This window comes from Melanostigma gelatinosum, assembly GCF_949748355.1.
Source record: "Melanostigma gelatinosum genome assembly, chromosome: 16".
In the NCBI taxonomy this organism is placed as follows: domain Eukaryota; kingdom Metazoa; phylum Chordata; class Actinopteri; order Perciformes; family Zoarcidae; genus Melanostigma; species Melanostigma gelatinosum.
This window is the reverse complement of record NC_136649.1, coordinates 11,346,134-11,359,006: the sequence shown is the minus strand read 5'-3', so window position 1 is coordinate 11,359,006 and position 12,873 is coordinate 11,346,134. Positions and strand designations below refer to the sequence as shown.

Here is a 12,873-nt window from a genome sequence, read left to right as displayed (position 1 = left end):
CATCTGTGCTCATCATCCCGGCAGGACCCTCGTGTTCAAGTGCATCAGCTTCAGACACGCGCGCTGGTGGGGTCAGAGCATCGAGAGCTTCGTGACGGTCCACGCGAAGGCTTTCCTCCGAGATCACCGCTGCGGCTCGTTTGCACGGGAGCAGGAGAACATCCCCGCCAAATGGTAACTGCACTGGGAACACAGCGCAACTGGTGGAACTTATGTTGCCGAGTACACGACACAGAATAAGCAATAGGAAAGTAATGTTTTGCATTCGTTTCAAATGTTTGTTTGTTTGGAACAAGACCTATGTCGCGTCAAACAAATATGTTGAAACGATTCAGTTTGGTGGATTTAATCATGTTCAAAAGGTTTCTCATTGGAGATGCTTTAGACCAGTAATAATAGCACACTATAAAGTCAGTGTTTATAATAAGTGTTGCCCTTATTTATTTCTTCTCTGCCTTCCTCTGTTATCCTTTCACTGGTAACTATGGAAATGTTGGAGAGGACTACGCAGTCAACTCTTTTCTGGCTGCTTTGCCATCTTTCAGGTCTTTTTTTTTAATTCTCTCCCCCTCAGCTGGCAGATTCTGTGATATTGAAGGAAGCTTGTGTGTTTTATGTTCGTCCGTGTCAACACAAGCACATGTGAGTCACGTCTGTTTTCACAAGTTACTCAGAGAATCTGTAACGCTTCTTTGCAGGTATGTGAATGGAAAGACGTACATGGAGGATGTGGCTGATGCTTTGGAGGAGGCTAAAGAGGAGATCTTTATCACCGACTGGTGGTGAGTCTCAATGTGTCGTTTGTGTGAAAATGCATGGTGTCAAAGATTTTGGTTGGGATGTGTCTGCTGTCAGCGCTGACGCGTGAGAGCCCAGAAATAAACGGCTCAGTGGGTTGCATCCGTCCTGCTTTAACTCAGCCTCAACTTGCTACAAAACCTGACAGAAATAATAATCCGAGAGAACCGAAGCAACAGAAAAACAGACTTTTCTTATTAGTGGACTCAACCAGGAGCCTGTATCACCAAGCGAATTTAACTACGTCTGGCTCTCTTTGCGCCTAACGTCACGAAGCTGGTGATCAACTGACAAGTAATGAGGCATTTCCAGCACGTTCACTAGTCAAGAATAAAGTGTGGAACACACGGTGAATAAATTAATCATGAAGTGATTATGCTTTTATTTTACAGGGACTTTTTTTTAATACATTTTTTGTCACATGATTAACAAACTACTGAGAATAAGTCTGATACTTAATGATGCTCCTTCTGCCACAAAAGCAGAGAAGAAAAGTGTAGAAGCCAAATTTGACAGATAGTTTGGCCCAAAAAGGGGCTGAAGAAAATAAATGATTGCTTGATAAGGTTCATCTTGCTGAAATGTTGCATGTATCCACCATTCATTAGGCTGTTAGTGGGGAAAACTGTCTTTAAAGTTCTGTTCCAAACACAGTGCAAAATATCTCCATTGCACTTCATTGTAAATTCCTGACTGGTCTGACCCTGAGCTGAAGCTTAGGTTAGTCATGCAGCATAGGTCACCATGGTGATATACCTTGCTTAAAAGTGATGGTGAGTTCAAGGTGCCATGTGGACTTTCCTTGTACAAAACAAAAGTTATGTAAATTACGTACGAGTCACCAAAACACATGACGTTCATCCTCCAGGTCAAACATGTCGAGTACAATTCTGTCCTCGTAAAACCTTTATTCTGGCGGTTTAAAGCCCTGCATTGTTTACATCCATGTTCACTTGCTGTCACTCTTCTTCGTTGCCCTTCTTGGTGCTTTGCTGTGTATTTGTCTTGGAAGATCTGTTGTTGTATGTCAATCTCTCTCTGTTCTTGGAAATAATATCACTCAAAGTCGTCTTAAAAGAGCCGGGGAAGGTTGTCATTGTGGCTTCAAGATATGTCGTATTGCAGAATCTTGTATGCGTAAGAAATATTTTACTCTTTGCATCTGTAATAATCTGCAATCATACAGTATGCAGATGATGTTGTAGAAAAATAGAATATAGTATAGAGGCTTGTTTTAGCATTTGTAAACACGCAGGCCATCGTCCGATTCCTTCCAAAGAATGACAACTTGACACTCTGACACCCAGTTATAGCAGTACATGCTGTTACATATTACATTATGTGTTACCCACAAGTCCTGGCTCTCTGATATCCACTGCCTCTAATTACAGCCTCATCCACACACCCAGAATAGAAATACACTGACCGAAAGATTGTCTCCACATAGTATCCGTTTACTTTTCCGCCACACCCCCTTTGTCTCTCACTGTCTCTTCTTAATTTACTGTCGGGGTTATGTGAGCTATTGCTGATGTAATTACTCATGGGACCTCATCATTATGTCATGTCCTGTCATGTTAAAAGTCCATTAAATGTGTTGGAAGCTCTAAAGAGTGACGATAAAGATGCATTTCTCCATTATTTTATTGTTTATCAAGTAATGGTGATGCATTGAGTTTCTTTTTTCTCTCGGTGTCTGTTTCTGTCCATCTTTTTCACCAGGCTGAGTCCGGAGATCTTCCTGAAGAGACCTGTGGTGGAGGGAAACAGGTGGAGGCTAGACTGCACCCTGAAACGCAAAGCAGTGAGTAGGTGTTAGTTTACCGACTTTATGGGAGAGTAATGACCTACAACCTAAGTATTGAGCACGAGAGACTCTGTACTCGTAAATAAAACAAATTACATGAAGTAACAATAATCTGTGTTTTGCTCTTCAGAAAGGATTCGTAATGTATTGCAACCAAAGAAACATGAACAGTCAAATTTGTTAAATGGCCAGAAATGTGCTCTTAACATTGTTCTTCCTTTCTGTGTCTCGACAGCAACAGGGAGTGCGTATCTTTGTGATGTTGTACAAGGAGGTGGAGCTTGCCCTGGGCATCAACTCGGGCTACAGCAAGAGGACCCTCTCACGCCTGCACCCCAACATCAAGGTAAATGAAGGATTGTGGGTAGTGAAAGGATGACTTAAAAAAGAATTAAAGGATGCAGTTTGGCAAAACCAGTCTATTGGAAACACGCAATTACATATTATACCTTCGATGTACTTTTTATCTAAATCTGTGATTGTGTCTAAGGTGATGCGTCATCCAGACCACGTCTCCTCCTCCGTCTATCTGTGGGCGCATCACGAGAAGATCGTTGTCATTGACCAATCGGTGGCCTTCGTGGGCGGGATAGACCTGGCATACGGTCGCTGGGACGACAGAGAGCATCGGCTGACGGATGTCGGCAGCGTGACACGCTCTGTGGCCCTTGAGCAGGTCAGACACACAATCAAATGAAATGAAAACGTCCTGTCTGCTGTTTGGAGTTATGAAGGCAATACATCTGGCTCTAAGCTCCTCACAAATGGTTCAAATATGAGGAGGAGGAGAGGAAATGGAGAAATCTATTTCACTCAAACTCGCACAGTTGAACGGGTGGGGGGTGAAGAGGTTGACCTTCCCTATGTCATTTATATTAACAACGGTAGACTACGTAACAGAGACAACTGTCACTATAACTCCATACAATTCGAAAATGCCACAAACCGAACCCTCCAAAATGACCATGAAGTTGAATTAACACCTTTTCAAAACAAAAACTGAACGTTACGGGATTTATTCTAAGGAGTTGTACTGGCGAACGTGTAGCTAATCAACCAGCAGCTGAGTGTACGTCCACTGTTGTTTTCACTCTCCAAGGCTGGCTCCGCGAACACTCCGTCCAGTAGGGGCGTGACCTCCGTCGATGGCGTCTCCAAGAGCAACGGACGAGGGACACCGCCCAGCGAGCCGGTGGACTTGCCCAAGCTGAAGGGGATCGGACGCAGCCGGAAGGCTCGCTTCAGTCTGTACAAACACCTGCACAAACACACTGTGCAGCACGCAGACAGCGTCAGCAGCGTGGACAGCGCAGGTGTGTTTGTATGAGTGGAAAGAGAGAGAATATGCGAGAATGAGAGGGAGAGGGTGTTGGAATATGAATTGGGTGAATGAGAGGCACGTTGTGAAGAACATTGTACTGTACATGCAGTCCTTGTACCGTAATATATTCATTCTGTGTGTGTGTGTGTGTGTGTGTGTGTGTGTGTGTGTGTGTGTGTGTGTGTGTGTGTGTGTGTGTGTGTGTGTGTGTGTGTGTGTGTGTGTGTGTGTGTGTGTGTGTGTGTGTGTGTGTGTGTGTGTGTGTGTAGGGAGTGGTTCAGTGCAAAGCCTCAAGACAGGTGTTGGAGAGCTACAGGGAAACACACGCTTCTGGCATGGAAAGGACTACTGCAACTTTGTCTACAGGGACTGGATCCAGTTGGAGAAACCTTTTGATGGTCTGGTTCGGCACACACACACACACACACACACACACACACACACACACACACACACACACACACACACACACACACAGAGAGAGTTTGGTCTTACTCTGAATAGTTTCCCTCCTTTCTAGGTCTAAATCTCTTCTCAGTATACAAAGCACGACTTGCTATTGCTATATTCTTCCTGTTATATCAGTTTGACGGAAACAAATAGTCATCTGGAAAACTAATATGGCAAACAACACTTTGTGTTCTCCCAAACTCTATGACCCCACTGTGCTCCTTTCTCCCGTCTTCTCTCCTTGGTCCCTGGCTTTTCTTTTTTTTATTCTGTCGTACTGTATCTTTTCATGTCCTTTCTCCTTCTCACACTTCTTTCCCTGTCTTCGTTGTGTTTCCTCCACTCTGTGCAGACTTCATCGACCGGTACACCACTCCTAGAATGCCTTGGCATGACATTGCCTCGGTGGTTCATGGCAGAGCTGCGCGCGATGTGGCCAGGCACTTCATCCAGCGCTGGAACTTCACTAAGGTGCTGCAACACACAGCCACTGTGCTCCTTAGCAAACACACACAGGGATGTAGAACAGGATTATTTTAAAGCTAAACTTGTTTGACTGGAATTTGTTCAATTGAAGTTTCTTTGTTGACAGAATTTAACCGCTTTTTAGACTGATAGCCGATTACTTTGTTTGCTTGTTTTGACGATTTGAATGCTACATCTTAGTAGGAATAATAGAAACAAGATTTGAATGTATTTTAACTGTGGAAAATCATGATTTGTTGACTTAAAAAAATAAAAGGGAACAATAAACACTAACCTGGTGAAATGTCTGGCTGGGACAGTGGAAAAATGCTTTCATCCTCACACTCATGCTTTCCATGGCATCAGCAGCGTTTTCATGTTTTTACTGTTTTCCATTCCTCCTCTAACCCCATATTTACTCTTCAAACTCTCCAACCTCCTCCCCTCCAGATCATGAAGCCAAAGTATCGCTCTCTGTCTTATCCATTCCTGCTGCCCAAGTCTCACTCCAGTGCCAATGACCTCAGATACCAAGTTCCTGACTGTGTCAATGCCAAAGTGCAGGTAAGAGACCTGAACACACAAAGTACCATCTTACTTTTAACTGTGCTCATAAAAAACATACTGTGGGAAATGTTTATTTTTCTTTCTTTCTTTATAATTATACAAAATGACAAAGTGGAGCAAAAACCAACCGATCACCGAACCTAAAAAGAACCACTGGTAGAAAATGACAGAGTAAACACAAGAACAGTATGAACTCCCACTTTGCCACAATGTGTTCCACATCCCGATCTGCAAGCACTGCTGGAGGAAGATAAAAGAGAGCGAGAGCATTCAAAAAACTCTCCGTGGGCCAAAAGGTATATAACTACAAAGGTTTGCGCTTGCCATCGACACTCAAAGGTTTTTAGCCGAAGAGATCCCACCTCTGAGTGAAATGCTTGGCTAAAATAAGAAGTGCACGAAGATCCCATCGCAACCCCATCATGTTTAAATGTTAAATAGTTTTGCTTTGTCAGTAACGTTTGATATTTCTTTCATTCAAATTGTGTGTCTGTTTTTAAACTGACACCTCTGTGAACACTGTGTACAACTTCTCCATCTGTATAACCACTGATAATGCACACCATTTTTCTGTTGTTGTTATTATTATTATTATTATTATTATGATTATTAGCATTGAATTTAATGTCCTCGCAGGAATTATTCACCATTATTTGTTTATTGCTCTAAGTAGTATTCAGCAAAATAACTCCACGTTGCAGTTTACAGGTTAATCATCAAAAAGCCCCCCAAAAAACATTTGACGTTACCATGTGATGATCCGTGACTATCAGTCGTTATTATATTTTTACGATGTCGGCACATTTAACCCTGCAATTTGATTGCTGCAAGACCTTGCATGTTTTTTGGAGTTGCTGCGATAATAACCCTATTCTGTGTGTGCGCAAGGTGTTGCGGTCGGCAGCAGATTGGTCGGCAGGTATAAAGTACCACGAGGAGTCCATCCACAATGCCTACATCCAGGTCATCGCTAAGAGCAAACACTACATCTACATCGAGGTAAACCAGCAGTGAGGCCAGGATATGACTGTAAAAGACAAATGCTGGGATGTGAAATCTGTTTTTGGGAGTTGAGCTGAATTCGTCAGAGGTTTGTGTCAGTGATTTTGCGTCAGTGATTTTGCGTCAGTGATGTTTTCAATGTCATTGTGGAAATGACATGCTCCTCTGCTCTGAAACATCAAGTCGTACACGTCGAAACAAAAAGGAACTGTTTATAATTGTCTCTCTTTGGGTTGGTGTCCGTCTTTTGTCTCCTTTCCCATCAGAACCAGTTCTTCATCAGTTGTGCCGACAACAGGACGGTCTACAACAAGATCGGAGACGCCATCATTGAGAGGATCCTCAGAGCTTACAAGTACTTCCCTTTCTTTAAATTTTAGTTTTAACATTTGGCTGTTTAACCACAGTAGTACTTGTGACTATAGGAAGGAAGTTGTACGTCCTGTATATGTACAAGATTAGTCTCCTGTCTTCTTCTACTTCTGCTTCTTCCAGCTTCACGCTGGTAGTCTGTGGCTTTTTGTAACTGATGTGTTTGCTCACAGGGAGGGTAAGAAGTACCGCGTGTATGTGGTCACCCCGCTGCTTCCTGGCTTCGAGGGGGACATCACCACAGGAGGAGGCAACGCCATTCAGGCTGTCATGCACTTCAACTACAGGTGGACCACATGCCACCGACCACAGTTTTAATATTGACGGTGGAATAGTGAGGGGAATTGTGTGGAAGAGTCTTGAGTATTTTGTTGTGTTATATTTCTTTCAAGTTGATCTGAGGCTAGGATGTTCAATATTTATATATGTTTTGATGAGTTTGAATCTCCTGCCTCCTCAGAACCATGATCAGAGGAGAGTACTCGATCATCTCCCAGCTGAAAAAGGAGAGTAAGTACAAGAATTAATTATAACATTCATTTTTATTCCTAATTTTAAGGTTAGAGTTGGAAAAGTGCATTCCATATTTCATCCTCTACTCTGGTTTTGGTGTTCTTCCTCTCCTCTCCCAGTGGACGACCATTGGATGAACTACATCTCCTTTGCCGGACTGCGGACTCACACTGAGCTGGAGGGACGCCTGGTCACGGAGCTCATCTACGTGCACAGCAAGATGCTCATCGCTGACGACAACACGGTCATCATCGGTCAGTCGCTCATCTGCTCTCTCGCGCTCTGTCACTCTTTTCTTATGTCGTTCTCACCGACGACTATATGAGGCAACTCGCCTCTCTGCCTTGGCACCACGGAGATGTGGTGAAATTGTATCCTTCACCATCTGTGCCGCTAACAAATGCCCAAAACTGTTTTAATGTGTGCTGACTTCTGCAACATAGCTCTGCTGCGCCCTCTGCTGGCTAATAAGGCACAGCTCACTCTCTCACAAGACTGAGACAAAACAACAATCAACAAATCTAAAGGCTGGAAATAGTTCTTAAATACTCTGCTTTCTTATTGGCATTACTGCAATTTATGTCGATATTTGTATTTATTAACATACAGACAATATTAATGAGATAGGTCCAATGAAGGCATAAAGTTATTCATTTAGAAAATAAAATGATTGTTAATTATAGCATGATTTAGAATACTACGAATGTTTTATTGAAAGACAAGAGACAATAAACGGAACAACAAGAGGACGACAAGAACAGTGAGCACCGCAGGGGGAGGTTGTGGGGAGTTTTTGGTTTTGAAACACTTCAATATATTAAAAAGAAAAAGTTCTGTTGTAGTGTATATGATGAAGGAGGTTAGATTTTCCATTGAAATATAATCTGTCATTAAGTTTTTCAAGTGCGTGATACGTGTCTACCTTTGATAAAGCTGGTTTGATTTGGGTGAATTGTCGATGGAGTGACGTTTTCTACATTGAGAGAAATGGGGGGGGGGGGGGTCATTGTTTGGTTTAAGGAGTAGTGAAATAGTTGCTGTGTTCGTGTTTGCTGGGAAACGTGAATTTTGTTTTATTTCAGTTAACATTTTGTTGAAAAGCGGAACTAATGAACCAGAAGTGTTTTAGGACTCAGGAGCGAAGCCATCAGGTCCTGCTGCTTTGTTTTTCGGCATAAGATTGAGGGCAGTAGAAAGTTCATCCTGAGTTATTGTCGAATCCAGTCTGTTGGTTTGCTCTTTGCTAAGCTGTGGTAGGTAAATGCTGCTATAAGTTGATGTCCTCTTGACTTGATGCATTTGTGGGCTTCCCTGATGAGTCCTTAATGATGGAGTGTGTTGTTTTTTCTTTATTTCGTTTAATTTGATTTGGCAAGTATGAGAAAGATTTATTGCTATGGTGAAAATGTTGTTGTCGAAGTCAGGAATTGAGTTCCATCCTTTGTTCTGCATGTTTGTTTCAGGTTCCGCTAACATCAACGACAGAAGCATGCTGGGTAAACGCGACAGCGAGGTGGCGGTGATTGTCGAGGACTCCGAAAAGGTCGCTGCAGTGATGGACGGACAGGAGTACGAAGCTGGACCCTACGCTCTTCAGCTCCGCCTCGAATGCTTCCGGTGTGTGTGTGTGTGTGTGTGTGTGTGTGTGTGTGTGTGTGTGTGTGAGAATTAGAGTGGAAGAGAGAGGGAACATTTTTTTCATAATGAATGTGTGATATTTATCTTCTCTTTCTGAACAGGACCATTCTCGGAGGTCACACTGACACCAGTATAGACTTGTCTGACCCCATCAGTGATCGCTTCTATAAGGAGGTGTGGATGACCACCGCTGGCCGCAACGCCACCATCTACGAGAAGGTACATAATGAACAAAAATGAATTCAGAAGGCTGATTGTGCCAGACAGTGTTTTTGACAGATAGTGTGTAACTGTTACACAATTTACAGATGCCAGCTCTTTAAGAGAAGATATAAATAAAGAGTCAGCGGGTGAATTTGAAAAAGCAAACTTAAGGATTCACTGAAGAATCGGGTAAAATGTATAAATGGTGAACATTCCAGTGGATTCAATTACAATAATGCCCTCCTGTGCTCAGAACTTTAACAAGACTAAAAACTAAATGAAAGAAATTTGACTTTGCTATAAATACTTGCCTCTAGTGGAGCAAAAGATGTATTCTCTGTACAGCAGCCATCTTGGGACATTTCAGACTCTGTTTGCCACCACTGAAGTCATTTGGATTTGTCCTCAGGAAACCTTGAACATTTGTGCCAAATATCATTGAAGTCTGTCCAATAGTTGATGAGATGTTTCACCGGCCAACTGATTGACGTTGCCAACCCAAGAGCCATAGAAACGACTGCAGCAGTATTTTAAGCTCTACATATGTGTGTGTTTTTCTGCAGGTATTTCGTTGCCTTCCTTCGTCCCTGGTGAGGAACATGTCCGAGCTGGAGCAGTACCAGTCCAAACCGGGTTTGGCCCAGACCGACCTGGCCCGCGCTCAGGAGGAGCTGCGCAAAATCCGAGGCTTCCTGGTCCAGTTTCCTCTGGACTTCCTGTCTGAGCAGAACCTCATGCCCTCTGTTGGAACGAAGGAGTCCATGGTCCCAACTGAGATCTGGACATAAGGGATGTGCCACCGCTGCCAGCCACTTGCACATCGGAATTTATTTCTTGAGGAAAGTATCTGGATTGTGGTTGTCGTCAAATGGTTGTATCGGATTATTAGAGAGATTGCCTTTAACACAAAAACGAGAGTCTCCTCTGGATTGATGTGGCTGCTGGGCATTGACAAATCTCTTTAATCTGTTCCGACTGGAAAAAACACGGAACCGTAGGAACAGTTTATTTGGGTTGGCATTAACACTTTTGGGATGTATGAAGCACAAAATGATATCTGACTTGAAGACAATATGTATGACTGACTTCAGCCTGTGGGGAGAAGAAACAGGCACATGAACTTTGGGTTTTGGGAATCAACTCAACTCTGCACATTTTGACCTTTGGACTTGTGGAAAAGCTCACAAGACAGCGAGGATTAAGAACCAGGATGGAGGCGATAGTAACAGCTTTGACGGTGACGCTAACATTCGTCTCTTCGTTTCAAATGATCACAGAGACGGTGATGCGTGTGACTCACTGAGTTCGTGGGGAGTGCTCATGAGGTGCGTTAGTGCTATGTAGGCTGTCTGCGAACTCCCAGAGGAGTTGTCGGAACGAGTTTAACAGCTCCTGTCGTCTACTGTCTGCGGTCGGACTTTGCTGTGCAGCAAATGTACAATGAGACACTTTTACGGATAAAACAGCGGTGCATGATTTTGATAAATGTGCTGTGTACCAATCCATCTCTGATTTAAAACCCCTCAGATATTGTATTTTCTGTCAAAGGGGTTTTGTGACAGATGCTTATTAGACGTCTGAACTTTACTGTGGAAATCAAGGGGAACCGTGTTGAGCTGAGCCAGGTACAGAAGTCATCCTTCTATGTTTAGAGAGGTGAGTAGACACTGATCATGGCTGAGGGTGTTTGATTGAAGGCTGCAGTGTTAAATGGTTGTGCCAGTGGTAAATATCAGAGGCTGGATTCGACAATCGGCGCGCAAATTCAAAAGAGTAATTTCCTCTTTGCTCAACAGATGGTGCTAGTTCCTTAAAACTACAGTTTGTGCACAGCGGTCCAACATGGGCCTTTCAGTTCTCCTCTCTATTGTTCTTCGTCTCGTGGCGACGGCTTTCTCTTCAGTGCTGAAATACAGTCTTTGAAACAATGTAAACAAAGAAAATGAAATCAACATTTTCCATATCGCATGCAATTGATGCCAGAGGCAAAGCTGTCATGTGACCATACAGTCTGAAATTGCTTGATATACGTTTCCTGTTTGCAGGCGGTTCCAGTGATTTTCTTGATCTGTTCACTTCCAGTGAAAATTGAAATTCATTTTGTTTTTGTAATGTAACAGCCTGCACCTGTCGAGGGGAAACTACGCTTTTCTAGGGATTCTTATGGCGTGTGAGCTTCAGTGTGGGGCAATTGACATCATTTGTAGATGTGAATGTTTGGACTCGTATGTCACCTGATTTGTTTTGATTTTTTTTATAATATTTGTTACTTGTCATTTGTCAAACTCTTTTTTTTTTTTTTTCAAGGGAGCCAGGACGGGCAGCAGCAGCAGCACCACCAAATACATGTAATGTTAAAGAACCACTTCGCTTGAATCCAGCTGTGCTCAGTTATTGCCAAGCGTGACAATTTCAGAGCAAAGGAGTGGTTAATGATTCTCACGAAGGTTATGAAAGGATAAAGGCGTTCCTTGGAGCTGCTGGAGGGAGCCTTCATATTAATCAAAACACCTAACAGCTTCGTTTGGCAGAAGTCCTCTGTAGTCCAAAGAAAGAGCCACACAATTTAGTTTTGATGCATACACGTCCCAGACCCAACATGAAAATAACTGGCATTTATTTAACAGAAGCAGACGATAACTGCCAATAATAAGTGTTATTGTAATGGGACCAGAAAATGTATGAATGTTAACCGCAGTGATCATGACTGGAAACATCCCAGCCTTTGTTTCTACAAAGACAAACACTACTGTACGCTGGCTGTGTTCACTGCATTATCTATGGAATATCAATAATTTAACATTCTTTAAACATGATTTTTTTTTTATGTGCGGCATGGTTGTATGGATGGTTGTGGATTTGTAACAAAACCTAAATGTTTCGTTGTCATCACCATCATTCAGCAGTCTTTTCCGTCAACTATCTGTAACACGTGGCCTCAATTCAACTGATCTTGCTTCCACTATTTATGTACAATACCTATTTTTGTACAATTTGTAATTTCTGTTTGTTCATTTAACACGGTGTGACTTTATAATTTAAATGTCGAACAAATAAATTTGCCTTTGGACTTTTTTTGTTCCTTTTTGTCACAAACCAAGAACCCAGTTAATGTAAAAACTTTATTCATTTATTCATTACCGTGAATATTTTTATTCTCGTTGATTTTTTTTGAGAAATCGTCGGTGCTGCCAATGTTTTGCTTCTATTTTTATTTCGGCTCTGCAACTTTAATGTCATCAAGAAGTCTCAAATACTAAAGTTATGATCGTGTAAAAGGCACAAACTGTGTTTAACTGCAAATGTTGCCCAGGAGCTTAAATGGACGTTAAAAATCTTCTCTGTTATAGAACCGAGTGTTTTGCAGCCTTAATTGCAGAGCATGCCATTGGCAGTTTTAAACACACACGCAGCTGCTGATTTCCAGGGTATCCACTCTGTGCCAAGTCTTGTGCTTTTTTCAAGACAGAGCACAAGGAAACTTGTGTGATGCAACGTGACAGATGGCTTACATGATTGACAAAGGTTGAATTCTGTGGGAAACTGCTCTCAGAAGAGCTGCAGGCAACTGATTGCATTTTTGTTTCCCTTCCTTGGAACTGAGACGCCCTGCTTGTTCGTCAAGTTGTCGTGTTGGACAGGTTTTGGAAAATGCAATGGCAGTTACATCACACGCTGAATTAGAACTGATGACTTATACCTGCAGATCATGTAAACGGTTGTGAAAGCATTCTTA

At 42.6% G+C, this 12,873-nt stretch overlaps 1 protein-coding gene across 1 annotated transcript in view; it reads left to right on the top strand.

The window, feature by feature from the left end:
- The window catches only part of pld1a (phospholipase D1a), a 26,494-nt gene extending 14,287 nt beyond the window's left edge, over window positions 1-12,207 (top strand). Inside the window, exons 10-26 of the mRNA XM_079286627.1 lie at window positions 25-174; window positions 699-782; window positions 2,521-2,602; window positions 2,841-2,951; window positions 3,096-3,281; window positions 3,705-3,918; window positions 4,196-4,324; window positions 4,729-4,847; window positions 5,292-5,405; window positions 6,297-6,407; window positions 6,677-6,765; window positions 6,956-7,069; window positions 7,243-7,292; window positions 7,415-7,549; window positions 8,759-8,912; window positions 9,035-9,152; window positions 9,701-12,207. Of these exons, the coding sequence (XP_079142753.1) occupies window positions 25-174; window positions 699-782; window positions 2,521-2,602; window positions 2,841-2,951; window positions 3,096-3,281; window positions 3,705-3,918; window positions 4,196-4,324; window positions 4,729-4,847; window positions 5,292-5,405; window positions 6,297-6,407; window positions 6,677-6,765; window positions 6,956-7,069; window positions 7,243-7,292; window positions 7,415-7,549; window positions 8,759-8,912; window positions 9,035-9,152; window positions 9,701-9,925 (2,185 nt within the window). The 3' untranslated portion in view covers window positions 9,926-12,207. The remainder of the gene's footprint in view (window positions 1-24; window positions 175-698; window positions 783-2,520; window positions 2,603-2,840; window positions 2,952-3,095; window positions 3,282-3,704; window positions 3,919-4,195; window positions 4,325-4,728; window positions 4,848-5,291; window positions 5,406-6,296; window positions 6,408-6,676; window positions 6,766-6,955; window positions 7,070-7,242; window positions 7,293-7,414; window positions 7,550-8,758; window positions 8,913-9,034; window positions 9,153-9,700) is intronic.
- The last annotated feature ends 666 nt before the right edge of the window (window positions 12,208-12,873 follow it).